Source organism: Phocoena phocoena, chromosome 2 (genome assembly GCF_963924675.1).
Source record: "Phocoena phocoena chromosome 2, mPhoPho1.1, whole genome shotgun sequence".
Classification (NCBI taxonomy): Eukaryota; Metazoa; Chordata; class Mammalia; order Artiodactyla; family Phocoenidae; genus Phocoena; species Phocoena phocoena.
Window position 1 is genome coordinate 141,282,054 of NC_089220.1, and position 27,418 is coordinate 141,309,471.

The 27,418-nt window shown below is 38.6% G+C and overlaps 1 protein-coding gene across 1 annotated transcript in view; it reads right to left on the bottom strand.

Annotated features, from left to right (window-relative positions):
* The window catches only part of HDGFL3 (HDGF like 3), a 73,780-nt gene that overhangs the window by 14,590 nt on the left and 31,772 nt on the right, over positions 1–27,418 (bottom strand). The window contains exons 2-3 of the mRNA XM_065872144.1: positions 9,187–9,263; positions 2,705–2,843 (exon numbers count right to left, since the gene is read on the bottom strand). Of these exons, the coding sequence (XP_065728216.1) occupies positions 2,705–2,843; positions 9,187–9,263 (216 nt within the window). The remainder of the gene's footprint in view (positions 1–2,704; positions 2,844–9,186; positions 9,264–27,418) is intronic.

Below are 27,418 nucleotides of genomic sequence, written 5' to 3' on the forward strand. Positions count from 1 at the left end.
AAATATTAGCTAATTACATTTTTGAAAAATAGCAAAGACTACAGACTATGAAAAGAATCATTCTATTCTAATTAGAAGAAGTTCAGCTTACTCAAGATTTTCAAAATAAACGGCTGTCAACTTCAATTTTCCAGTGACCAATTGACATGAACCCTCTTAAGGTAACAGAATTACAGGCATACCTCGGAGATACTGCAGGTTCAGTTGCAGACCACAGCAATAAAGTAAATATCACAATAAAGCAAGTCACATGAATTTTTTGGTTCCCCAGTGCATATAAAAGTTATGTTTATACTAAACTGTAGTCTATTAAGTTTGCAGTAGCATTATATCTATAAAAACAATGTGTATACCTTAATTTAAAAATACTTTATTGCTAAAAAATGCTAACCATCATCTGAGCCTTCAGTGAGTCCTCATCTTTTTGCTGGTGGAGGGCCAGCCATGCTGATGGTTGCTGACTGGTCAGGGTGGTGGCTGCTGAAGGCTGGGAGGCTGTGGCAACTTCTTAAAATAAGACAACAGTGAAGTCTGCAGTATCAATTGAAAAATGATTTCTCTGTAGCAGGCAATGCAGCTGGATAGCATTTTACCCACCATAGAATTTCTTTCAAAATTGGAGTCAGTCCTCTCAAACCCTGTCACCATTTTATCAACTAAGTTTACATAATATTCTGAATCCTTTGTGGTCATGTCAACAATCTTCACAGCATCTTCACCAGGAGTAGCTTTCATCTCAAGAAACTACACTCTGCTCATCCATAAGAAGCAATTCCTTATCCATTCAAGCTTTAGCAGGAGTTTGCAACAATTTAGTTACATCTCCAGGCTCTGCTTCTAATTCTAATTCTCTTGCCATTTCCACCACATCTGCAGTTCCTTCCTCCACTGAAGTCTTGAAACCCTCCAAGTCATCCATGAAGTTTGGAATCCACTTTTTCCAAACTCCTGTTAATGTTGATATTCTGACCTCTTCCTATGAATCATGAATGTTCTTAATGGCATCTAGAATGCTGAATACTTTCCAGAAGGTTTTCAACTGAGTTTTGCCCAGATCCACCAGAGGAATCATCATCTATGGCAGCTATAGCCTTACAAAATGTATTTCTTAAATAATAAACTTGAAAGTCTAAATTACTCTTTGATCCATGGCTGCAGAATGGATGTTGTGTTAGGAGGCATGAAAACAACACTGATCTCATCGTACATCTCCAATAGAGCTTCTGGGTGACCAGGTGCATTGTCAACGAGCAGTAATATCAAGATTTTCAAAGGAATCTTTTTTCTGAGCAGTAGGTCTCAACGGTGGGCTTAAAATATTTAGTATACCATGTTGTCAATAGACTGTGCTGTCATTCAGGCTTTGGTGTTCCATTTATAAAACACAGGCAGAGCGGATTCAGCATAATTCTTAAGGGCCCTAGGATTTCTAGAATGGTCAATGAGCACTGGCTTCAACTGAAAGTCACCAGTTGCATTAGCTCCTAACAAGAGTCAGCTTGTCCTTTGAGGCTTTGAAGTCAGGCACAGACTTCTATCTAGCTATGAAAGTCCTAGATGGCAACTTCCAATAGAAGGCCATTTCATCTACATTGAAAATCTGTTGTTCAATGTAGCCACCTTTATTAATTATCTTAGCTAGATCTTCTGGATAACTTGCGGCAGCTTCTACATCAGCACTTGCTGCTTCACCTTGCACTTTTATGTTATAGAAATGGCTTCTTTCCTTAAACCTCTGGCATCAACCTCGGCTAGCTTCAAACTTTTCTTCTGCACTTCCTCACCTCTCTTAGTGTTCAGAGAATCGAAGAGAGTTAGGGCCTTCTCTAGATTAGGCTTTAGCTTAAGAGAATGTTGTGGCCGGTTTGATCTTCTATCCAGACTACTCAAACCTTCTCCACCGTAGCAATAAGGCTGTTTTGCTTTCTTATTATTCATGTGTTCACCAGAGTAGTACTTTTAAATTCTTTCAAGAACTTTTCCCTTGCATTCACAACTTGGCTAACTGCTTGGCTCCAAGAGGCCTAGCTTTCAGCCTATTCCAGTTTTCGACATGCCTTTCTCACTAAGCTTAATCATTTCTAGCTTTTGATTTAAAGTAAGCGATGTGTGATTTTTCCTTTCACCTGAATACTTAAGATGCCATTGCAGGGTTATTAACTGGCCCAGCTTCCATACTGTTGTGTCTCAGGGGATAGGGAGGCTCAAGGAGGGGGAGAAAAGGGAACGGCTGATCAGTGGCGCAGTCAGAACACACACAACATTATCAATTAAGTTTACTGTCTTATATGGGTGTGGTTTGTGGTGCCCCAAAACAATTATAATAGTAACATCAAAGAGCACTGATCACAGGTCACTATAACAAATATAAGAATAATGAAAAAGTTTGAAATATTGAGAGAATTACCAAAATGTGATGCCAAGACATGAGGTGAGCAAATGCTGTTGGAAAAATGGGGCCAACAGGCTTGCTCAATGCAGGGTTGCCACAAACCTTTGATTTGTAAAAAATGCAGTATCTGTGAAGTGCAACAGAGCAAGGTATGCCTGTACATTTAATCCAAAGTGCTACTGGAACCAGAAAGAATTCTGACTTCAAATGGGTGGTGGGTAATCATTAGTACAAAGGACATATAAGAAAGATCCAAAAAAGAGTTAAAATAATAAATGAGATGCAGCAAGTGATAATGAAGTAAACCATCACCTGGTATCCAGTAAACTTTACTCCTGGGTTATTTTCTATTTCCCACAATCCTTCATTAAATCCTTTCCGTTTGTTTGACTTTCCAAACTTGTCTTTGTATTCCTTATAAGGGAAAAGGTCTTTGGGACCTAGAAATGCACTGCAGAGATATATTAGAAAGAGATTTGATATTCTGACCTTCAAATATAAGATATTTTTAATATCAACTCAAGTGTCAGAGCATACTTTAGTAAATACATTAAAAGTATATATAAACCCTCTCAGACACATATCACAAGATGTTTTGCACATATATTTCAAGGTAGAAAAAATAGACAGCTAGGTATGCAAGCCAGCAACACTGAACGGTGCTACTTTGATTTTACTTTTAAATTACTAATTTCTTTTTTGTTTTGAAATTGATTTTTAGTTAAACTACTTTAAAAGTAGTTTTAAAGATGTCTACTTTGACCACTTAAATCATCATCTTAAACTAAGACTTACCTATGCTAATCTTTCACAGGTAAGGGTTTTGTAAGACTCACAGTAAAAACATAAACACTGGATTAAAAAATGATTTTAACTCTTTATGCCACATTAGTGTATTTATTCACTATTATTTCTATAAATTAAAAAAGCCTTAGTGTTTAATGAGGCACTACACAAGAAAAAAATCAGAAGTGGCAAAGTAGATAGAATCTTATCCAATTTAAACCTTATCCTAAATTAGTCATAATTATGAAAAGAAAACGAGTTAGAATAAATCCTGGGGCTGGCTAATAGATCTGAGCATTTAAACTAGAGTCTTCAGCATTATTATCTATGATATTAACCTGGTGAATGAGATGGTGGAGGCCCACATGCTGGCTGAGACTCATTTCAAACTAAGATTCATTTACTCAACAAATTTTATCGAACATCTCTAATGTGTAAAGCACTATTCCAGAGGTGCTGGGGATTCTTCAGGGAACAAAGAGATGAATGTCTCTGCCTTCATGGAGCATATATACATTCTATTAGCAAGGGTAGGGGACCAGACAATAAAGAAGATAAATAAATAAAATGCATAGTACTGTGTGCTGAAAATAAATCAATAAATATATAGATGAAGCAGAGGAGGAGGATGGTTAAGGACTGGGGTGGATTTTACAGTTTTAGAAATACAGATCAAGAAGGAAAGCCTCACTGAAAAGGGAACAGCTAAGAACTGAAGGGGGTGAAGGAAGAACCCATGCAGTTATCTGGGGAAGAGTAGAGCAGACTGAAGGAAGAGCAAGTACAACAGACCCTGAGGTGGGAGAATGCCTAGTGTGTCTGAAGAATTAAGAGGCCAGTGTGGCTAGACTGAAATGAGTGAAGAGAGAGCTGTGTGAGATGAGGTCAGAGAGGTAACAGGGTGGGAGCACAGATTATGTCAGGCCTTGGAGGCCACTACAAAGGCTTTGAGTCATATGGGAAACCATTAAAGGTTTTGAGAAGTGACAATTTGTGTTTTAACAGTGCCACTTTGGCTGCTGTGTTGAAAACACACTGAAGAGCTGGGTACTAGGGTAGAAGCAGAGAGACTAATTAGGCTATTGAAGTAACAGTGGTGACTTGAACCAGTTGTAAGCAGTGCAGTTGGTGAGAGGTGGCTGGATTCTGAATTCACTCTGAAGAAAGAGCCAAGGTATTTGTTAATGGGCTAGATACAGCACGTGAGAGAGAGGGTGGAACTGAGGCTATCTCCTAGGTTTTAGATTGAGAAATTAGAAGAATGCAGTTGATATTTACTGAAATGGAAAGATTTTTGAGAGAATAAGATTTGTAGGTGAAAAGCTTAGTTTTGGATGTTGAATTTGAAAACTTGGTTAGATATCCCAGTGAAGATGTCAAGTAGGCAACTGGGCAGGTGATTCTGGAATTCAGGGGAAAGGTCTGTGCTGGAGATAAATATTTGGAACTTATCGCAGAGATGATGTTGAAAGCTTTGAGACTATAGGTTAACAGTTTACTGCTGATTTTTATAAATTCCATTTTCTGACTGGATCTTAGTACTGATCCCTTCCTTTACACTGCCCAGCTGGTCAAGAATTCAAGTTGATAAAATCACCTGAGGAAGCTTTCTGACCCCAATCACCAAACTTTCCTTGACTGTTTACCTTTAACTGTTCAGCACTGATGAAAGAAATTAAAGATGATACCAAAAGATGGAGAGATATACCATGTCCTTGGATTGGAGAAATCAATATTGTGAAAATGACTATACTACCCAAAACAATCTACAGATTCAATGCAACCCCTATCAAATTACCAATGGCATTTCTTCTTTTTTTTTTTGCGCGGTACGCGGGCCTCTCACTGTTGTGGCCTTTCCCGTTGCGGAGCACAGGCTCTGGACGCGCAGGCTCAGTGGCCATGGCTCACGGGCCCAGCTGCTCCGCGGCATGTGGGATCGTCCCGGACCGGGGCACGAACCCACGTCTCCTGCATCGGCAGGCAGACTCTCAACCACTGCGCCACCAGGGAAGCCCTACCAATGACATTTTTTACGGAACTAGAACAAATCATCTTAAAATTTGTATGGAGACACAAAAGACCCCAAATAGCCAAAGCAGTCCTGAGGGAAAAATACGGAGCTGGAGGAATCAGACTCCCTGACTTCAGCCTAAACTACAAAGCTACAGTAATCAAGACAATATGGTACTGGCACAAAAACAGAAACAGATCAATGGAACAAGACAGAACGCCCAGAGATAAACTCACGCATCTATGGTCAACTAATCTATGACAAAGGAGGCAAGGATATACAATGCAGAAAAGACAGTCTCTTCAATAAGTGGTGCTGGGAAAACTGGACAGCTACATGTAAAAGAATGAAATTAGAACACTCCCTAACACCATACAAAAAAATACACTCAAAATGGATAAGAGACCTAAATGTAAGACCGGACACTGTAAAACTCTTAGAGGAATACATAGGAAGAACACAATTGACATAAATCACAGCAAGATCTTTTTTGATTCACCTCCTAGAGTAATGGAAATAAAACCAAAAATAAACAAATGGGACCTAATGAAACTTTAAAGCTTTTGCACAGCAAAGGAAATCATAAACAAGATGAAAAGGCAACCCTCAGAATAGGAGAAAATATTTGCAAACAAATCAATGGACAAACGATTAATCTCCAAAATATATAAACAGCTCATGGAGCTCAATACTAAAAAAACAAACAACCCAATCCAAAAATGGGCAGAAGACCGAAATAGACAGTTCTCCAAAGAAGACATACAGATGGCCAAGAAGCACATGAAAAGCTGCTCAACATCACTAATTATTAGAGAAATGCAAATCAAAACTGCAATGAGGTATCACCTCACACCAGTTAGAATGGGCATCACCGGAAAGTCTACAGACAACAAATGCTGGAGAGGGTGTGGAGAAAAGGGAACCCTCTTGCACTATTGGTGGGAATGTAAATTGATAGAGCCACTATGGAGAACAGTATGGAGGTTCCTTAAAAAACTAAAAATAGAACTACCATATGATCCAGCAATCCCACTACTGGGCATACACCCAGAGAAAACCATAATTCAAAAAGACACATGCACCCTAATGTTCATTGCAGCACTATTTACAATAGCCAAGTCATGGAAGCAACCTAAATGCCCATCAATAGACGAATGGATAAAGAGGACGTGGTACATATATACAATGGAATATTACTCAGCCATAAAAATGAACGAAACTGGGTCATTTGTTGAGACGTGGATGGATCTAGAGACTGTCATGCAGAATGAAGTAACTCAGAAAGAGAAAAACAAATATCGTATACTAACGCATATATGTGGAACCTAGAAAAATGGTACACATGAACCAGTTTGCAGGGCAGAAATTGAGACACAGATTTAGAGAACAAACTTATGGACACCAAGGCGGGGAAAGTGGCGGGGGGTGGGGATGGGATGAATTGGGCAATTGGGATTGACATGTATACACTGATGTGTATAAAGCTGATGACTAATAAGAACCTGCTGTATAAAAAAATAAATAAAATAAAATTCAAAAAAACAAAGAAACAAAAAACACCTACCATGGGCCAGGCACTGTGTAAAGCACTGTGTATATAGGGCTTAGCAACATCCACAGAATCTCTGCCTTCACAGGGAGACTGAATATTAGGTACTTGCCAGGGCATATAATCTCAGGTTTAAGGACACCCAATACTTAGTAAATGATCAGCTGGAACAATGTTATAACAGGTTTTCTAATCCAGCAAAAAAACTCACATATGGACTGTATCACACTGCTCCTTGGTAGAATTGCTTTTACTGAATTGAGACTTGGAATTATGCCACTGACTTATATTAAGGATGCTATAAGAAATAACTCCATAAAATCCTTCACACTGTTTACTGGAATGATTCTGTTACTTGTACTAGCAATATACTAGGTGGCAAATTCTTTTTTTTTTTTTTTTTTTTTTTGTGGTACGCGGGCCTCTCACTGCCGTGGCCTCTCCCGTTGCGGAGCACAGGCTCCCGACGCGCAGGCCCAGCGGCCATGGCTCACGGGCCCAGCCGCTCCGCGGCATATGGGATCCTCCCAGACCGGGGCACGAACCTGCGTCCTCTGCATCGGCAGGCGGACTCCCAACCACTGCGCCACCAGGGAAGCCCTAGGTGGCAAATTCTTTAAGGGCAAATTTTATTTTCAGTGCCTTAAAGAATATCTAGAAAATGTTTACTAAGTGAATGAAAGTTACCACATAATGTTAGTAAATGGTTGATTTTGGTGTATGCAATGGAAACGTGATAATCTCGTTTATCAAATCCTGCCTTGTTCTAGATGTACAATCAGATCACTTGGAATTAGGTTCTAAAGGAAAAGCAAAATAATGGTACAGACATAAAAGGGAAGCAGGAATGAGGGAAATACAAAAATGGGTATCACAAAGCCCTACGCACTTATTACTATAGGTAAAACATTTATTTCTAAGCTTCGAGCAACCTCTTCAAGGAGAAAAACATACTAAGTTGCATAGTCCACAAGTGTCTATTAGATAAAAATAAAACAAAGAAAATAAAACTAACCTCTTGAAAAAATAAATTTCTCACATGAAGACAAGAAAGAAACATGCCTTAAACGGCCCTCTCCCAGCTAGCTCTCTTTCGATACGAGAATGAGGAAGATGTCAGAGTGGTAGAGACAGCAAGCAAAGAAAAAGTTCATGCCTAGGGCTTCCCTGGTGGCTTAGTGGTTGAGAGTCCACCTGCCGATACAGGGGACACGGGTTCGTGCCCCGGTCCAGGAGGATCCCACATGCCGCAGAGCGGCTGGGCCCGTGAGCCATGGCCGCTGAGCCTGCGCATCCGGAGCCTGTGCTCCGCGACGGGAGAGACCACAGCGGTGAGAGGCCCGCGTAAAGCAAAAAAAAAAAAAGTTCATGCCTGGCTCTACTAACATTCACATGAACATAGAGGGTGACCCTGAATATAAGATTTCATCTTAGTTTTTAGCTTTCACCCCATTTGCAGTTTCTATTCCATTTGTGTCCTTGTTGTAAATAACCATATACGATCTCAGTGTGTCAGGTTCGGTGTGTCAAGACTGCCTATGGTTCCCTAGCATCCATTATCATTGTCTTTCTTTTAATGGATACTCCTCCCAATTTGCTTCTCCAACAAAGTTGCCTAGCTAGAGACTATGCTTCCAGCTTCCTTACAGCTAGATGTGACTATATGTCCAAGTTCTTGCCACTGGTATAAATGCAACTGTAAGCCACATATTCAACTGCTGTGTCATTTCTGTACTTCTTCTCTCTCCCCCTTCCCTCTACCTGGAAGATGCACAGGTACTGCTGAGCCAGTTTTTGCTTTTTTTTTTTAATAAGCAGACAAGGGTAATGCCCTAGGGAATGGTAGGACAACACAACAGAAGAAACCTGGGTCCCTAGAGCAGAGCTGAACATCCACCTTGATCTATCTACCTTGATAGACAGATCTATCTATCTATCTATCTATCTATCTATCTATCTATCTAGATCCCCCATCCCTGGACTGTTTCCAAAAAAAGAAGTAAATTCCTATATTATTTGAGACACTGTATTTTCAGTTTCCTTTATTCAATAGCTTAATCTGTATTCTGACCAACACAATTACAAAAACTTAGAAAGGTAGTATGTTTCCTTCAGGGTCTGACAAATTGAAGGAGACTGAGAGAACATAACTTTGTTCTGTGAAATATGAATGGAAGACATCTCTCTAGGTCTTAAAAGTGTCCTAAAGGAAACTTCTGGGTCATGCCCAACATTTAAGCAGAAACAGAAATGATATTCAAAAGCCAAATAAATGAAAAATCTTTACATTAAGAAAAAAATATATTATCTTTGCAATTTTATATAATTGATTATAATGATTTTAACAACATATAAAATAATATAAAGTGATTTTAACAACATATAATGTAGTCTAGCAGAATCAAATTAGAATTGTTGAAAATTTAAGTTATTTTGTTGACTTACGTTTCATGGGTTCCAAAAAAGAAGATAGGATACTTATTTGCTGGAGGCTTCACAGCTCCCTCTGGGAGTTCATCAATCTATTAAAGATAAAACCATGTAAAATAGCATAAACATGATATAAACATTGTTCCGATAATTTATTGTTAATTTCAAAATAAAATCACTCTAATAAAAATCCCAACAAGGAAAGTTTTCCTTTCCTTGAACCTTATAAAATGATTCTAAAGGTCGTATTTGGCACACCATATGGAGAGTAACAATGTAAATTGATTATAACTATTATGGTAATACATAATCAGGAGCCAAAACTACTCATTTCCTTCAACTCAATAGAATTACTCTTGGGAATGTGTCCTAGTGAAATAATTCAAAAGAATAACAAAAAAGAAACAGAAGATGCACTTTTGGGGGATAGTAACAAATTTTTATATCCCACCCTACAAGATAGGAGAATTATAGAAAATTAACTCAAAATATTATGTAGTCATTGAAAGATATCATCTCTTGCCTGAACTAGTGCAAGTCTCTCCCCATCCACTGAAGCTCACATTACCTTTTTAAATGCATATTTGATTGTGTCAAATCCTTCAACAGCTTGTCATAGCTGTGCATCTGAAACCTCTGGGGCTTTTAAAAACTAAAGATCATCAATCCTTCCCCAGACCCAGCAATTTTTATGTACAGCTGAGGTTGAAAACTTCTCATAGGATAAAGTCTAAATTCTTTAGAATGCTACATAGTTATATAAACATCATTCCCTAGAATGTTTCAAGAAATGGTCCTTGACTCCTAAATCTCCATCTGTAGTCCCAACCTTTCCTTTGAACTCCAGGAATGAAATTACAAACATCTACAAACCATTTCCATTTACAGGTCCTACAAGCAGCTTAAAATGAAGAAAAGGCCTGGAGTTCTTCAGAAGAGGCAGGGATACTTGGAGTTTATAGAGCAAGGAAAAGGGTCTGGTATCCTGTGTCCTGAAGATATCTGCAGGCCTTCTGAACTAACATATGGCGACAGCCTGAGGATTACTACAGCATCACAACATTCATCTCTGAACTGAAAGAACCATGTGTCACAGAACAGATGCCCTGGTGTACTGAGAAAAGATGGACTTTCAGTCTAGAAACTTTAGTCCTGCTTCTGACTTCAATTGTGATATTGAAGATATCACTTAATGACTTTCACATCTGTAAAACGAGACGGTTGCACTAGGTAACCTCTAGGTTTCCTTCAAGTCCTGAAATTCCATGCCTTGCCTAAAACTGAACTGATTTTCTCTGAATCTGTTTTTGTTTCCTATCTTAAGTACTGGTACACTCAGTACCAAGAAAGAAACCTTAATCTTTTTATTATTTCCTCAAGCTCCACATTCAGTTTTTCACTAAATTCCCCAATTTGGCTCCTGAAATGTCTCCAAATTGAACACCATTCCCATTACTAAATTTAGTTCCCTAAAAAAGTTCTCATGATCTTTTGACAAGGCCACAGCAGCCTGTCAAAGTATCTCCTTGCCTCTGGGCTTTCCCGTTACCGACTGTACAACTTCTGGGTAAACCCTGTATGTTTTACATTCAATACACTACCCTACAAAGACAATTTAAAATGAGTAATTTCATTTTGAATAAAATTCAATTATACACACACACACACACACACACACACACACACACACACACACTCTCTCTCTCTCTCTCTCTCTCTCTCTCTCTCTTTCTCTCTCTCTCATACATATATTATTGTGGTAAAAAATACATAACATAAAATTTTCTATCTTACCCATTTTAAAATTTACAGTTCAGTAGTGTTAAGAATATTCACACTATGATATAGATCTCCAGAAAATGAATAACTATATTTTAAATGGACAAAAAAATAGAACTTAATATGGAAATGTATGTTTATGTATGTGGGAGGCACTGAATTGCTAGCCGACAAAACACTATCACATCATGTTTTTTTTTTTCACTCTTGTGAGAAAACTGAAAGTGTATCTTTTAAAAAAAACTTTTCTTTCAAATAAAACACAACTTTTGGTTAAACTTTTCCTTCACTGTGTTATATAACTAACATCTACTGCAGAAGTTGCAAACTGACAGCCCTTAGGCCATGTCTGGCCTGAAGAAATGTTTTGTTTGGCTCATACAGTGTTTTTAAAAAACTGAATTAGGTATCAACACTTTAAAACTGGAAGATTCATCTTAAATCCAGAACAATAGCCTCTGTGAAAAAATATGGAAGATAGGGATAAGCAACACTAAGCTTGCATTCCCAGGAGACAACAGTTAGCTGAAGATGATCAACAGCTGCCTTCAGACAAGGTATGTTCTCTCAAGTTTGCTACATTCCCCACCACTCTCTAGGTAATGTTGTTAATGCCTGCTTCCCTTACTTACAATTGCTTGCCTGGCCCCTTTGAATATCTGAGTTCACACCCCTGTAATAAATAATGCCAAAATAGTGGCTTTACCATCACGCTGGTTCCCTCATAAAGGTGTTAAATGTTGACACGCACTCACTATATCTTACTGAGTCTTGTTTTGAAAATTACACTTTGACAGCTTTGGAATTATACGAAGTTGTTCAAGTGGATATATATACCTTCTTGAACCAATTAAAGAGTGCACCTCCTGGGCACTGGTTTTTGTTTGTTTGTTTTGGCTTCTAGAGTGAATACCAAGTGGCAATAGAACTTTAACTTCAGAGTTTCTGTTTTTCTACTGTTTCTATTTTCCTGACTTTTATTTTCACTTTTATTTCTGGTTCTTGGCTATGTTTGGTTCTGATTCTGGTTTGCACACAGCCAGTGTGTTATTCCCCATTAATAGGAGGATGGGCACCTTTTCTCTTTTGGGTATGACAGGGCAAATAATCTGGTACAATAGTCTTTTGGTTTGTAGAAGAGTAAGTCTTGCTTTTACTGGAAAGAAGAAAAGCCCTTTGAGATCTAGATCAGTGAGTATATATATTTTGTGTTTCCTTTAACCTGTAACTGAAGTAGACCTGAAGCCATAGGCTCTCTGTGTGCCTATCATACTTGAGAGTCTTTACCCTTCCCTGTGTGAGTTTGAAACATTTTCCTGTTTCTGGGAAGGGTATTAACAAATTAGATATAAATTTCTTAAAATGAAAGAGCTCTGTTTTTACTGATTTACAGACACTAATAAGATTACAAAAATCTAATATAAAGGAACATTAAGAATCCTCAAGAAATTAAAAAGTGAATGTAGAATACTTCAAATACGGTGGCCTTTTTGTTATCGTTCATTGTTTATCTGTCTGCTTTGTTCACTGCAGAGACACAGGGAATGTCAGTTAGAACTGAGGCTGGACTTGGGGCCTGGAGGCAGGCAGCCTCACATTTCCTAGAAAACTTGTTCTCAGAGTTCATCCCTGGGCCTTCACCATCAGTGTCACCTGCGGACTCATTAGAAATGCTAGTTCTCAGTCCAGAACCCTAATGAGGGTTAGGCCCAAGAATCAGGGTTTTAAGAAGCCTCCAGCTGTTTTTGATATACATTATAAAACATTCCATCCTCCTGCTGTGGTTCCTGTGGATGAGTTGCCTTTGTTTCTTCTGATTAACATTAAGTCTGCTTAGGGAAGAGATATGGGGATATATGTATATGGATAGCTGATTCACTTTGTTATAAAGCAGGAACTAACACACCATTGTAAAGCAATTATACTCCAATAAAGATGTTATAAAAACAACAACAACAACAAAACATTAAGTCTGCTTAAATCTGCGGGATTTTTGCCCTGAGACCGCAAAATTGCATCAGTGCATGTTTATTTTCCTAATATTTTAAAAAATGTCCAATTTTCTATTCTTTAATTAAAGGAGTGCTACACTATATTAAATGTGGTGGCTTTTTAAGGAAAAAACCCTTCTCACAGGAGCTGTTAGCTCATAAGTATTCTTATATAAGAATCCAAATTAAAGTAATCAAAGTGAATCTTTGAACAAATCAGACTGGTTTACAATTTTGGTTTAAAAATAACTATTTGTCTTTATCTGGATTTAATCATTGTAGAGTGTAATATAAGTAAATTTAAGAAAATAAAATTGGGGTTTCTCATGAAGATACTAATTTATATCTGAATTCCTTAAGTTCTGAAGTTCTTACCTAACCTCCCTCGGTAGACTTCCCTGGTGGTGCAGTGGTTAAGAATCCACCTGCCAATGCAGGGGACACAGGTTCGATCCCTGGTCCAGGAAGATCCCACATGCTGCAGAGCAATGAAGCTCGTGCACCACAACTACTGAGCCTGCGTTCTAGAGCCCGCGAGCCACAACTACTGAGGTCTCATGCCACAAACTACTGAAGCCCACGCGCCTAGAGCCCGAGCTCCGCAACAAGAGAACCACTGCAATGAGAAGCCTGCGCACCTCAAGGAAGAGTAGCCCCTGCTTACCGCAACTAGAGAAAGCCCGCACACAGCAACGAAGACCCAACGCAGCCAAAAATAAATAATAATAAAAAAATAAAGGCATCATCATATAGATAAAAACAAATAAGTAAATTATTAAAAAAAGAATAAAATGGACATTGGAAAAAAGGGTCTACTGTTAAGCTAATATTACTTCCATATAATGTTTATGATGAAGGAAAACGTAAACTTAAATTATAATTCTGACAAACTTTTCTATATCAACAGTAATTATGTTCTGTAGTATGTTAAGATTAAATATAATTTCCAACAGTTAACTTTAAGACCTTGGACTAATATTAAATTGAGTTAAAGGATCATCTTTGCATCTCTGAATAATTCCTAAGTAAGACAGAATACTGAAACACTGGTCAGCAAGTGTAGTTTTAACATATATATGATTTTAATTTTTATATGTTATGTAGTGGAAAGGATATGTGTATTAGGTGTATCCATGAGCTTTGCTGGTTTGTTAAAACACTTGTATATAACAGAAATTTCTCAGTTTCTCTGTGAAACAGAAGTTAGTTACCTTGGTAAAGTTATAATTGATATGCAGATTGAGACTATACTAAGAACAATAGTGACACAGATATACAACCATGTATGCAAAGGTAATGAATGGCATGTGTTCTTGTTTATTAATGGGAAAAGATTAGTCTTGTACTTGAAGTGAAGTATCTAGGTTGTTCCAAAATGTGAAAGAGGATAATGAAGGACAAACCTGGATATTGAAAGCTGTAGATTTGTGGAAAGGGAATTTTATTTGCCTTGGACTATAATAACTGCAAATAACAGTCTAAAATATGCAATGAAATATTAAAATTTTTCCAAAGCTGGCTCAGTTTTGATGGATTTATTCATAAGGTTAAAAAGGGAAAGCTTCTAAATCCATTAATGTCAAATATTTATTAATATAAAACCAAAATTTGGTTTTCTCTGTTAAAATAAGAAATTGGTCTTGGAGTATTCTGTTCTTAACAAAATATGGTAAAAGGTTATTCTTTACCTCCTGTAATCTGCATAGATAGCCATATCTCACTAGAATAACTTCTTGGACTTTGTGCTGACTCTGTTATATCTTTAAATTTGTTTTTAAACAAACAACAAAAGTTCCTTGCTAAAGAGTTAAAGTTCTTTAAAAAAACTGGGTCACCACCTTCTATGTTAATTTAAAACATTATATTGTTACTTTGACCAAGTCATTATTCATTATCCTCAGATATCTAAGCTCCTATCTTAATCAAGCAATGAAGTCTGATAATTCTTGTGATGCTGCTGAGTTCAGAGAACTCACTGTGTAACAAATGATTTGGTTCAGATTGTGGTGTAAGACCCAAAGTGCAGTATTACGTGCTGCCTCAACATTTTGTAAAATTGGGATGGTCTTGAATGGTCTACCTGCAAGTTCTCTTCCTCGCTCTGCTCCTGTGGATAAGGTCCCCTAGTCAAAAAATCCTCTTCATTAAAGGGACCAAGCAAAGTTTCTTTTTAATCTCTGCTAGCCTTTATCCCCGGTTTTGGCTCCCTGCTAGCCTCGGAATTATTCAGACAAGCCAATCACAGCCTCCTGTGGGAACCCCACTCTCTTGATACTACAAAGTCTTCTTCCCATTGCCTGAGTTGTTCACTGTTTCTGAGTGCAACCTCCAGGTCGCCCTGTAAGGCAGGCAACGTCCTCCTCCTCTGGGATGTGAGTTTATGTAACTAATACATTGTTGCCTATCTTATCTGCCCAGTGTTGTGTGTTGAGCCATTCCCAAAAACATATGGTGGGAATCCTCTCTCTCACCAATAGGGTGAATAGGAAGTGATTAAAATACAGATAGGCACCAACACCAGGGGAATCTTATCAGAATGCTGGGGTAAGAGGTTCCACACAGTGGCTCAAATTTATTATGTGTGGTAGCTTAGAGGAGTCCAGATGGTAGTTGGGGGTGGGGTTGAGTGGAGGAAGAGAAGTCCTGAGGGCCAGAGGGCTAGGCAGAGATACCAAGGTCCCTCCCTTGGCAGTGTCTCTTCTCTCAGAAATGCTCATGGCCCATTCATTCTCTTACTTTGTTCAAATCTCTGCTCAAATAGCACTGCATCAGAGGGCTTTTCCCCTACAACCCAACTTAAAATAATACCTCTTACCCTGTCATTCTCTATTCTTTTATTCTGCTTTATTTTTATTGTAAGAATTTCCCTGCCCTTGAGTATTTGTTTGTTTCTTCACATTAGAATATAATCTTTGTGAGAGGGAAACTTGCTTTGTTCTCCACAATAGGTCTACTGCCTAAAGCAGCACCTGATACATGACTGGTGCATAATAAATATTCCTCGAGGACCAAAATTTCCTTACTGACTCAGGACCTGAAGAAGCCTACACTTACATGATGAGAATCAGTGACCCTGGCTGTGAAGAAGAGAAAGGTACACCACAGACCACTTTCAATCACAGATTACTAAGAAAAACTATTATGGGGTTATAGTATAAAGGAGTCTCTATGCTTAAGAAAAGGAAATAAGAAGAACAAACTTGTCTCTTTGAATATGCCTATAAGAAGAATTTTGGGGGCTAGCTGACTAAGAATGCGGAGGAAAAAAACCACCATTTTACCTATTAAAGTTTATGAGGTGAGGTTAAATTACAGAGGGGAAAAACGCTTGTGATATTATAAAATGGCTTTAGATAAAGAGAAGTTTATAAATGAGTCAACAAATTTACTGTAGGGGAAGAAAGGGAAAGCACACTATGGAAAAAGGAAATGTATACAAGAGGAAGGGGAAAGAATTTTTTAAATCTGAGTATATCTGGATTAACAAACAGGTAACTGATCAACTTAATATCTGAAAATAACACTTTGTTAGGACCCCAAACATAAGGAGATAACTTCCAAAATAACAGTTCAAAAAATCTGTTGAAAACCAGTCCGTAATTATCTTCAAGAATACAAAAATCATCACTTGTTAGTTGACAGAGCAATTTCACATTGAAAGACATTTTGTTTTTCACTCAATAAAACTTTGAAAAACTTTAGAAAATTATAAATAATTTTGAGAGGTCACAATACACTTAGAACACAGTGCTTTTAACTTATTGTAGGCTTTATGTAGGGGATTGGCCAGATGACTGACTGAGGTCCCTCATTCGTATGTTACATTGCTGATTCTAAAGGAGGAGCATATATGGAGCATTAACACATCCTCACAGTATACCTGGGGAGAGCCAATCTGACAAATGGAAAACCTCAGGCTGAATAGTAAAAAGTGAGGGATTTGGTGTATGATCTTCATATAAGATCTTCATTTATATTGCCAGATCCCTCTTTTTTTTTTTTTAATTATAGCAGGCATATTTTAAATTGAAATGTATAAAAAATCTGGCCTATTCCCCCAACTTTCCCTCAGTCTTAAGCAACTGTCCACACAGGTTCAATCTTGAACAGGTATGAATAAACTCATTTTTAGGGTTTAGTTGCATTTAAAAAAAATTTTACTTATTTAATTTATTTATTTTTGGCTGTGTTGGGTCTTCGTTGCTGTGCGAGCTTTCTCTAGTTGCGGCAAGTGGGCGCTACTCTTCATCGCGGTGTGCGGGTTTCTCATTGCAGTGGCTTCTCTTGTTGTGGAGCACGGATTCTAGGCATGCGGGCTTCAGTAGTTGCAGCATGTGGGCTCAGTAGTTGTAGCTCGCAGGCTCTAGAGCGCAGGCTCAGTAGTTGAGCGCACAGGCTTATTTGCTCCACGGCATGTGGGATCTTCCCGGACCACGGCTCGAACCCGTGTCCCCTGCACTGGCAGGTGGATTCTTAACCACTGTGCCACCAGGGAAGCCTGCTATCTGCATTTTTATTGAAGTAAAATTTATAGTGAAATATACTGATCTTAAATGTATTGAATATATTTAACGAGAATTTGATACATACATATACCCATTTAACCAACCCCTAATCAAGTACAGAACTTTAAGTTATCCCAGAACATTTCCTCCTACTCCCTACTGGTTATTTCTCATCCACTACAGGCAACCACCTTCCTGATTTCCATCATCACAGATCGGTTTTGCCTGTTCCTGAACTTAAAAAAAAAAAAAAAAAAAAAAAGCAACAAGTTTTTGGTCATTGGCTTCTTTTGCTCCATGTCTTTTTGAGATGAATTCATATTATATTAGTAATATAATTCTAATATCATTCTTTTATATTGCCAAGTAGTATTCTACTGCATCCATTCTCTTTATGTGATGATGGACATTTGTTACTGTTTCCAGTTTTGACTATTGTGAATGAACCTCTAAAATTATTCTTGTACCTTTCTTGGGGGGAATATATGCTTTCATCTTACTTGGATAAATACCTAGGAAAAGGATTAGTGAGTAATAGTGTAGGGATATGTTTAACTTTCTAAGAAACTTCCACACTGTGTTCTGAAGTGGTTATACCACTTTTAAAAAAATTTATTTTACTTATTTATTTTTGGCTGTGTTGGGTCTTCGTTGCTGCATGCGGGCTTTCTCTAGTTGCGACTAGCGGGGGCTACTCTTTGTTGTGGTGCGCAGGCTTCTCATTGCGGTGGCTTCTCTTGTTGCAGAGCACAGGCTCTAGGCATGCAGGCTCCAGCAGTTGTGGCACGCGGGCTCAAGAGCGCAGGCTCAGTAGTTTCGGCACATGAGCTTAGCTGCTCTGCAGCATGTGGGATCTTCCCAGACCAGGGCTTGAACCCGTGTCCCCTGCATTGGTAGGTGGATTCTTAACCACTGTGCCACTAGGTAAGCCTGGTTATACCATTTTAAACCCCCCTGAACAATACATGAGTTCCAGTTGCTCTACATCCTAACCAACACTTGGTGTGGCCAGTCTTTTTAACTTTAGCCATTCTAACAGGTGTGAAGTGGTATCTACTGTGGATATCTTTTAACATACCAAACTGTCATAGTGCTCTACACATTTACCCAAGAGAAATGAAAGCTTACATCCACACAAAGATCTGTACAAGGATGTATATGGCAGATTTACTCATAATAGTGAAAATCTGGAAACAGTCTAGATGTCCATCAACATGAGAATGGTTAAACAAACTGTGGTGTATTCACACAAGGGAATACTATTCTGTAATAAAAAGAACAAAGCACTAATCATACAATAACATGGATGAATCTCAAAAGCATTACGGTAAATGAAAGAAGTCTGCATAAAAGAGTAATACTGGAATATTGCATAAATGGAATATAGCATGATTCCATTTATATGAAGTTCCAGAAACATTAGGAAGGGTACACGCCAAACTGTCAATGCTAGATATCTCAAAAGCATTACGGTAAATGAAAGAAGTCTGCATAAAAGAGTAATACTGGAATATTGCATAAATGGAATATAGCATGATTCCATTTATATGAAGTTCCAGAAAAGAAAAAGCTAATTTGTGATGAAAAAAAACTCTAAACAGTGATTACCTCTGGGGGAAGGTGGGAGTGGTAACTGACTGGTAAGAGGCATAAGAGAATTTTCTGGGGTGATGGTATATTTCATATCTTGATAGGGGTTTGCATTATATGGGTATATAAATCTGTCATAACTCATCAAATGGAATATTCACTGTATGTAACTTTCACCTCAAAAATGTAAATAAACATTAAATTCTAGTTAATTACATGCATGCTAAAGTGTTTAGGAATGAAATACAATAATGTATGCAAATTAACTTAAAATACATAAAAATAAGATAAATTGATGGATGGATAGAAATTGTTAGATGGATACAAATGTCATAAAACAAACCTAGCAAAATGCTAATTGTAGACTCTAGGTGTGGTGGGTTATGGTGTTCACTTTTTTTTTTTTTTTTTGTGGTATGCGGGTCTCTCACCGTTGTGGGCTCTCCCGTTGCGGAGCACAGGCTCCAGACATGCAGGCTCAGCGGCCATGGCTCACGGGCCCAGCCGCTCCGTGGCATGTAGGATCCTCCCGGACCGGGGCACGAACCTGTGTCCCCTGCAGCGGCAGGCGGACTCTCAACCACTACGCCACCAGGGAAGCCCGGTGTTCACTTTTTATATCAACTTCTGATACGTTTCAAAAATTTCATAATAATATTTTGGTAAAAATAGGAGAAGAGGGGAGAGAGGATGAGGGTAGTATAACAAGTTGGTTATAACCTTGCTCTTAAAATGGAGTCAACTGATATTGTTTAGTCAATAAATCAGTATGAGACAGGAGGGGCTTCCCTGGTGGTGCAGTGGTTAAGAATCTGCCTGCCAATGCAGGGGACATGGGTTCGAGCCCTGGTCCAGGAAGATCCCACATGCTGCGGAGCAACTAAGCCTGTGTGCCACAACTACTGAAGCCCTCCTGCCTAGAGCCCAGGCTCCACAATAAGAGAAGCCACCACAACGAGAAGGCCACACACTGCAACAAACAGCAGCCCTCACTCGCTGCAACTAGAGAAAGCCCATGTGCAGCAATGAAGACCCAATGCAGCCAAAAAAAAAAAGAGAGAGACAGGAGACTGTTGTGCTTTCTTATAAGCCAAGTTGGTTTTTAAAACTGTGTACATACAATACTTAAGCTAAAAACCACTGAATTCAAAAAAGAATTTTTAATGAAGTAATGCCATTTGCAGCAACATGGATGGACCTGGAGATTATCATACTAAGTGAAGTCAGACAAAGACAAATATCTCATATCACTGTATATGGAATCTTAAAAAAAAAAAAAAGATACAAAATGAGCTTGTTTACAAAACAGAAACAGACTCACAGACATTGAAAACAAATTTATGGTTACCAAAGGGGAAAGGCAGGGGAGGGATAAATTAGGAGTTTAGGATTAAGATACACATTACTATATATAAAATGGATAAATAAGGAGGACCTCCTGTATAGCACAGGGAACTATATGCAATATCTTATAATACCCTATAATGGAAAAGAATCTGAAAAAGAATATATATATAAAACTGAATCACTTTGCTGTACACCTGAAACTAACGCAACACTGTAAATCAACTATACTTCAATTTAAAAAAATTTTTTAAGTTTTTAAAACCATCAAATTGTCAATTAGTGATTGCACTTCCACCAATCATGTGAGTCCCTAAATCCCTACATCTTCACTAATAATGAATAATTTATTATCTTTTAATCTTATCTAAATTTGCTATGTAAAAAATGCTGTTTTGTTTTAATTTGTACTTTCTTAATTATAGATGATGTTGAACATCTTTTCATATGTTAAAAAGTTATTTGTATTATGTTTTCTATAAACTGCTTTTTCATATCCCGTGTCCATTTTTCTACTGGGTTGTTGTCTAGTTTTGTTACTGATCAGTAAAAGCTCATTTTGTTTGTATGCCTGTCTGTCTGTCTGTCTACCTATCTACGTCAGCCCTTTTCCTACCATGTATGTTTTTTACCCATTTATCATTTGTCTTGACTTCATCTGCAAAATATTTTTTGCTAGCAGAAATTTCTTAATTTTTATATAGCAACAGCTATTAATCATTTCCTTTGTGGCTTATGGGTTTGTATCTTGCTTAAAAGGCCTTTCCTACTTTAAGATTACCCAAAAATTATCCCATATTTTCTCTTGTATTACTTGTGTGATTTCACAAGTCACAAAATAATTCTATGAATTATTTTCTTAAGCTAGAAATGCGCCTAATAGTAAGTGTAGGGAAATGAGCACCCACATAAATAATTACAAGGATTATAAACTGCTACAAACATTTAAGAAATTGATATGATTGCATATATTATAAAATTAAAACATACATACCACATGGCCTAACAATTCCACTTCTAGGAACCAATCTATCCTACAGAAATAAGAACATGAGTGAGTATGTAAACATAAACAAACCAATATGTTCACTGAGGCTCTCCCGCCAAAGAAGAAGCAACTAACGGGCCATCAGGGTGGGAATGGTTAACTAAATTATGGTGCAGTCATAGTATGGCACATTCATAGCCAAGATCTATGTGCATTGAGTTGGAAAGTTAGCAGTATATCAAGGACAAGTGAAAAGAGCAAGCTACAGGATAAAAAATGTTAACTACATAAAACCATACGTGCATGTGAATGCTTATGTAAGTGGAGGAAAACATTAGGAAGGGTACACGCCAAACTATCAACGCTAGATAGCTCAATGGGGTAGGAACAGTAGTGCTATAAAACATTTCTTCTGAAATTAAAAATAAACAAAAATATTATTTTGTCAGAGTAACCCAATAAAAATATTGATGCTTAGGGCTTTCCCTGGCAAGTCTGATTAAAAAAATAATTGCAGAATGGAATTTTTATTAGGTAAAGAGCAAATGGACAATTAAGCTTCCAGACTCTACTGTCTATGTGTGCTGGATGACTTTTCCTTTAAACCGTCAGCCTCTCTATGGTTCAGCCCCTCTGAACCAATGAGAACCTCATCTGATCAGATATAAAGGCACCTTTTCCCACTACAAGGGGGGTTTGGAATGAGTCTCCAGTTATATACTTGGTTGAATTTCTAAGGACACTATATTTGCAGAATTTAGCCTTCCCTTTTCCATTTCCCTAGTAAGGAGTCTTAGCTGGTCTTCCTCCAGCAAAATTTCCTTAATTATATGCAAGATTTTATATAGCACATTTTAATGGGGAGAGAATTCACTGCTTTACTCATATCCTCCAAACCCTGCCTCCCCCATCAAAAAAATGTAAAGAAAAACAATCATGTTAAACTAAATTCACACACTTGTGAATCTAATTCACAGTATTTGTACCAATTTGGGGACATCTTTTATTTTTGGTGTCAACTCATCAAGCTTTATGTTGTCAACAAAAAATGATATACAATATCTGTTTTTTTCCCCCTTAAATTCTACTTTATATGATATAAATTACTGCCATTTCTTGTTTTATTCAAATCTGATAAATAGATCTTTCCAACTGGGGCAAATTTTTGTCTTCTACTATTCTGTGTTAGATTGGTCTCTTCTTAAACACTGCATTGCTGGGTTTTATTTATCAATCCAAATGGAGAACCATTTATGTTTGTAACATAATGTCTGGCTTTTTATGCCTCTGTTTTTTCTCTTCATGTTTATTTTTATTATATGAATTATAACTCAAATACCTCATTTTTAATTCACTAAGTACTTCCTATATTTCAAGAACACTATTAAAATAATATTTACAGGGCTTCCCTGGTGGCTTAGTGGCTGAGAGTCCGCCTGCCAATGCAGGGAGCACGGGTTCGTGCCCCGGTCCGGGAGGATCCCACGTGCCGCGGAGCGGCTGGGTCCGTGAGCCATGGCCGCTGAGCCTACACGTCCGGAGCCTGTGCTCTGCAACGGGAGAGGCCACAACAGTGAGAGGCCCGCGTACCGCAAAAAAAAAAAAAAATTTACAAATAATATTAAGATAATATTTACCTATTTATTCTAATCTGAAACAAAATATTTAGTGCTTTCCCCTCTCTTCTTCCCTTTCCCAATCTTTATTAATCTTCCCTCCATCTTTTCTCTATTATGTTTTACTGTTTGGTTTAATAAATTAGTTACTAATCACTTTTCTTGTTATAGTGACTGTAGGCAACTATCCAAGGGAGACTCCTTCAAAGAAGGAGCAGGAAGAAGGCAAAAGCATATAAAACAGGATGTTGATATGGAACTACCTGTCAGTTTCAGCTGAAGATCTAAGACAACAGATAATACATTCCAAAATGAGGTGAGTAACCACCATGCCAAACTTGCAAAGAAGGTGGGCAAAAAACCTTGTAAACTTTAGCTCTAGCACAATAAGAAAACAAAACAAAACAAAGAAAGGTTGGAGAAGGCAAGAAAAGAGAGATTAACAGAGGATTTTTGGAAAAAGCTTCTTTTCCCCAAGTACCTTGACCTAGGGAAATAAGTTTCAAGAAGACTACTTGCAGAGCTTAAGATATATCTTCTAGAGCTTGGGAGTCACGGGAGACTGGTGTTTGACTCAAGTCTGAGAAATCCTGAGAAAGAGTACAGGACTTCCTGGTTAGTTCCTCTGATAGCAGGGTGAAATGGGTGATGAATGCACTGAGGTTGGCTTGCACTTCAAGAGTTTCTTGTGGTAAGAATGCAAGTCTTCCATGGACCATTAGCTAGAGATACAGTAAGTCCTCTACATACAAACCTTCAAGTTGTGAACTTTTAAAGATGCAAATATGCGTCCGCATGTCCAACCACGTAAGGTAGTTCACGTGTCTGGTATACATTGTCACATGCATGCATCCTCTACAAGTGGTTGTGCTTTTGTGTACTCTACTGTACAGCACTGTAGAGAGTACGGTAGTACAGTATCTTTATTTCAAGTCAGGATGTCTGGAAGCAAACATAAAAGCAGCAGTGATGTAGCTGGTACCGCTAAGAAACGCCAAGCGGTAATGATGTAAACAAAAGTGAAAATAACTGAGAGTGGAACGAGGCGAAAAGATGGTAGGCGTTGCTCGTTCTTACGACTCATTCAACCATCAGCATGATTCTAAAGAACAAGGACGATCATGAAAAATGTGAAGTCTGCCGTGCTGATGATGTTGACAATAATACTGAAGAAGCGTGGAAAAGTGATGGAGGACATGGAGAAACTTCTCAGTGTGTGGATGCAGGATCAGCATCAGCGCTGAGTCCTGCTCAGCTTAATGCTGATTGAAGAGAAATGTAAAAGCCTTCATGAAGACTTGAAGAAGAAACATGGCGAAGAATCAGAGGGCACATCTTTTAATGCCAGCCATGGCTGGCTTCATTGGTTCAAGGTTACAGCCAACCTTCACAATGTAAAAGTTAAGTGTTGAGGCAGTGAGTGCAGACATGGTAGCTGCCCAGGAATTTCCTGAAATGCTTCAAGAAATTATTGATGAAAGCGCATATTTACCGAAGCAGGTTTTTAATGTGGATCAGAAAGGACTGTACTGGAAGATTCCAGACCGAAGTTACGTCAGTAAGGAGGAAAAGTTGATGCCAGGCTATAAAGCAGCAAAGGACAGGCTAACTCTTGTTGTTTGGTGGCTTTGCTTCCAGTGATATGAAGCTGAAGGCTGTCTTAGTTTATCATTCAGAGAACCCAAGAGCCCTTAAAAATATAGCCAAGGACTCTTCCTGTTGTGTGGAAGAGTAACCCCAAAGCCTGGGTTACACAGGCCATTTTCCAGGACTGGTTTTTCCACTACTTTATCCCAGAGGTAGAGAAATACTGCACGGAGAAGGACGTCCCATTCAACATTCTATTGCTGCTTGACAGTGCTCCAGGCCATCCCCCATTCATGGATGACTTTCATCCCAACATCAAAGTAGTGCATCTGCCATCAAATACTACATCACTTATCCAACCTATGGACAAGGGAGTTACAGCGACTTTCAAAATATTATTTGCATCACACTTTTCATCAGGCAGTAAAGACGAGTGACAAATCAGGAACAACCTTGAGACAATTTTGGAAGGACTGTAACATCTACAAGGCCAGAAAAAACACTGACTTTGTTTGGCGTGAGGTTACAGCCCTCACCACGAATGGGGTTTGGAAGAACCTTTGTTCACAGTTTGTTCACGATTTTTATGGATTTTAGAAGGTGGATGAGGAGTCCAAAGAAGTCTTCAGCAACTTAGTGACCCTCAGCGAGAAGCTGGAGCTAGATCTCCAAGAGAATGACTTCACTGAACTCCTTGCTGTGCAACATAAGGAGCTTACTAATGAGGACCTGATGGAACTGGAGGCCCAGAGAAAGGACGAAGAGAGACAAGAGGAAGAATTAACTGAAGAACCGAAGAGATTCACGACGCAGGAAATGGCAAGGGGATTTTCTTTTTTTTGAGGAGGCACTGTTAGTTTTTGAGGCACAGGACCCGAACGTAGAATGGTACACAAAGCTTGCAGCAGCCATTCAGAATGCAATCCAGTGCTACCATGTCATCTATGATGAGAAAAAGAGCTAGTACCCAGACATCACTGGGTTCTTTTCAAGAGGGTAGATAGAACTGAATCCAGCAAGGAACCAGAATCCGTGCCATTGACGTCACGTGTGAGAGAAATTGCAGCTCGCCCTCTGTCTCCTATTGCTGACGATCCTTCAGCTCTAGCATCTCCCACCTCCTCTCCTTCCTCCACAGTAATTCTTCTTGCCTGTTCACTTGATGCCAGCCCCTGGATGCCAGCTCTTGTACTGTACTACTGTACTTTTGAAGGTACTGAGGGGCTTCCCTGGTGGACCAGTGATTAAGACTCCACACTCCCAAAGCAGGGGGCTCGGGTTCTATCCCTGGTCAGGGAACTAGATTCCACATGCTGCAACTAAGACCTAGTGCAGCCAAATAAATAAATATTAAAAAAAAAATAAAATCAATCAAGGTACCGTACTGTAAGAGTCAAAATGTTTTCTTTCTTGTTTGTTTTTTATGTATTATTTGTGTGAAAAGTATTATAAACCTGTTCCAGTACAGTACTATATAGCTGATTGTGTTAGTTAGGGACCTAGGCTAACTTTGTTGGACTTAATGAACAAACTAGACTTACGAATGCGCTCTTGGAACAGAACTTGTTATACATATGTAGGGTACTTACTGTAGTATGAAAGTTGTCTTAAATCCTATCCAAGAGGGCCATGTGGAGGTGAGGGGACCACGGCAGAAAGAAGGCAGAAATGTACCGTGACATGTCTAGGGAGGAGGGACTGGACTAAGTGACTTCACAGGAGATACATTTGCCTGTATCAAGAGAAGTGAAGATGAGATAATCCCAGGATTACTGGTGGTGGGATGGTAGGGTGCTTCTAAAATGGTTCCCAATAATCCTCATTTCCTGGTATTCGTGGCCTTGTGTAATCCCCTCTTCTTGAGTGTGGGCTAGATCTAGTTATCTACTTCTAATGAATGGAATATGGCAAAAGTGATGGGATGTCACTTCCAGCTTGCAGACTCTTGCCCTCTTGATTGCTTGCTCTGAGGAAACTGGCTGCCATATCATGAGTTGCTCTGTGGAGAAGCCCATGTGGCAAGGAACACAGGGATGGCTCTGGCCAACAGCTCATGAAGAAATAAGGCCTTTAAAGTCAATAACTCATGAGGAAGTGAATCCTGCCAACAACTCCTGGAGTGAGCTTGGAAGCAAATCCATTCCCTAGTCAAGCCGTAAGATGACTGTGACAGAGGCAAAAGGTCCAGGTAAGCCATGCCTAGATTCCTGATCCACAGAAATTGTGAAATAATATATGTTTATTGTTTTAAGCTACTAAATTTTGGAGTAATCTGTTATGTAGCAAAAGGTAAAAGAGGGTAGCTCTAAACAAAGTACAGAAGAATTAATGAGCAAAAGAATCAGCCCTAAACAGCTGCCCAGTCCAGACAGCATCAACACCAGCTCACAACAGCTATTAGTCTAATAAGAACTTTCCTGCTACCTTCTACCTGTTTCAACCCTACAGGGCTGAAGAATGTTGGATGAGCAGTCAATACATTAAGTAAGGTCAAAAAAATTAGTTGACCCCCCCCCTTAATACAGTAGGGCAACCTTTGGTAGGGAGAAATTTTGGCTTTAAATAAAGTTTGAAGTTTTAAATAATTATACAGAATTGACCATATTAATTATTGAACTTAGTCTGCTTTTGTACTAGAACTGCTTTGAGGACTTCTCATTAGCAGAGAGTGATCAGAAAAGCTACAGGACTTCATCCAAAGGGACTGGAGCAATGTTAGCATCACAAAATGGGTATGAACAGAGTAGAGGCAAAACAAAGCTTCAAAAAAGCAAATTGAGGAAAGAAAGAAGTCAGAGCAGCTAAATCATAGAGAGAAACAGCAAAGGTGGGGGTAGGTCAAGACGA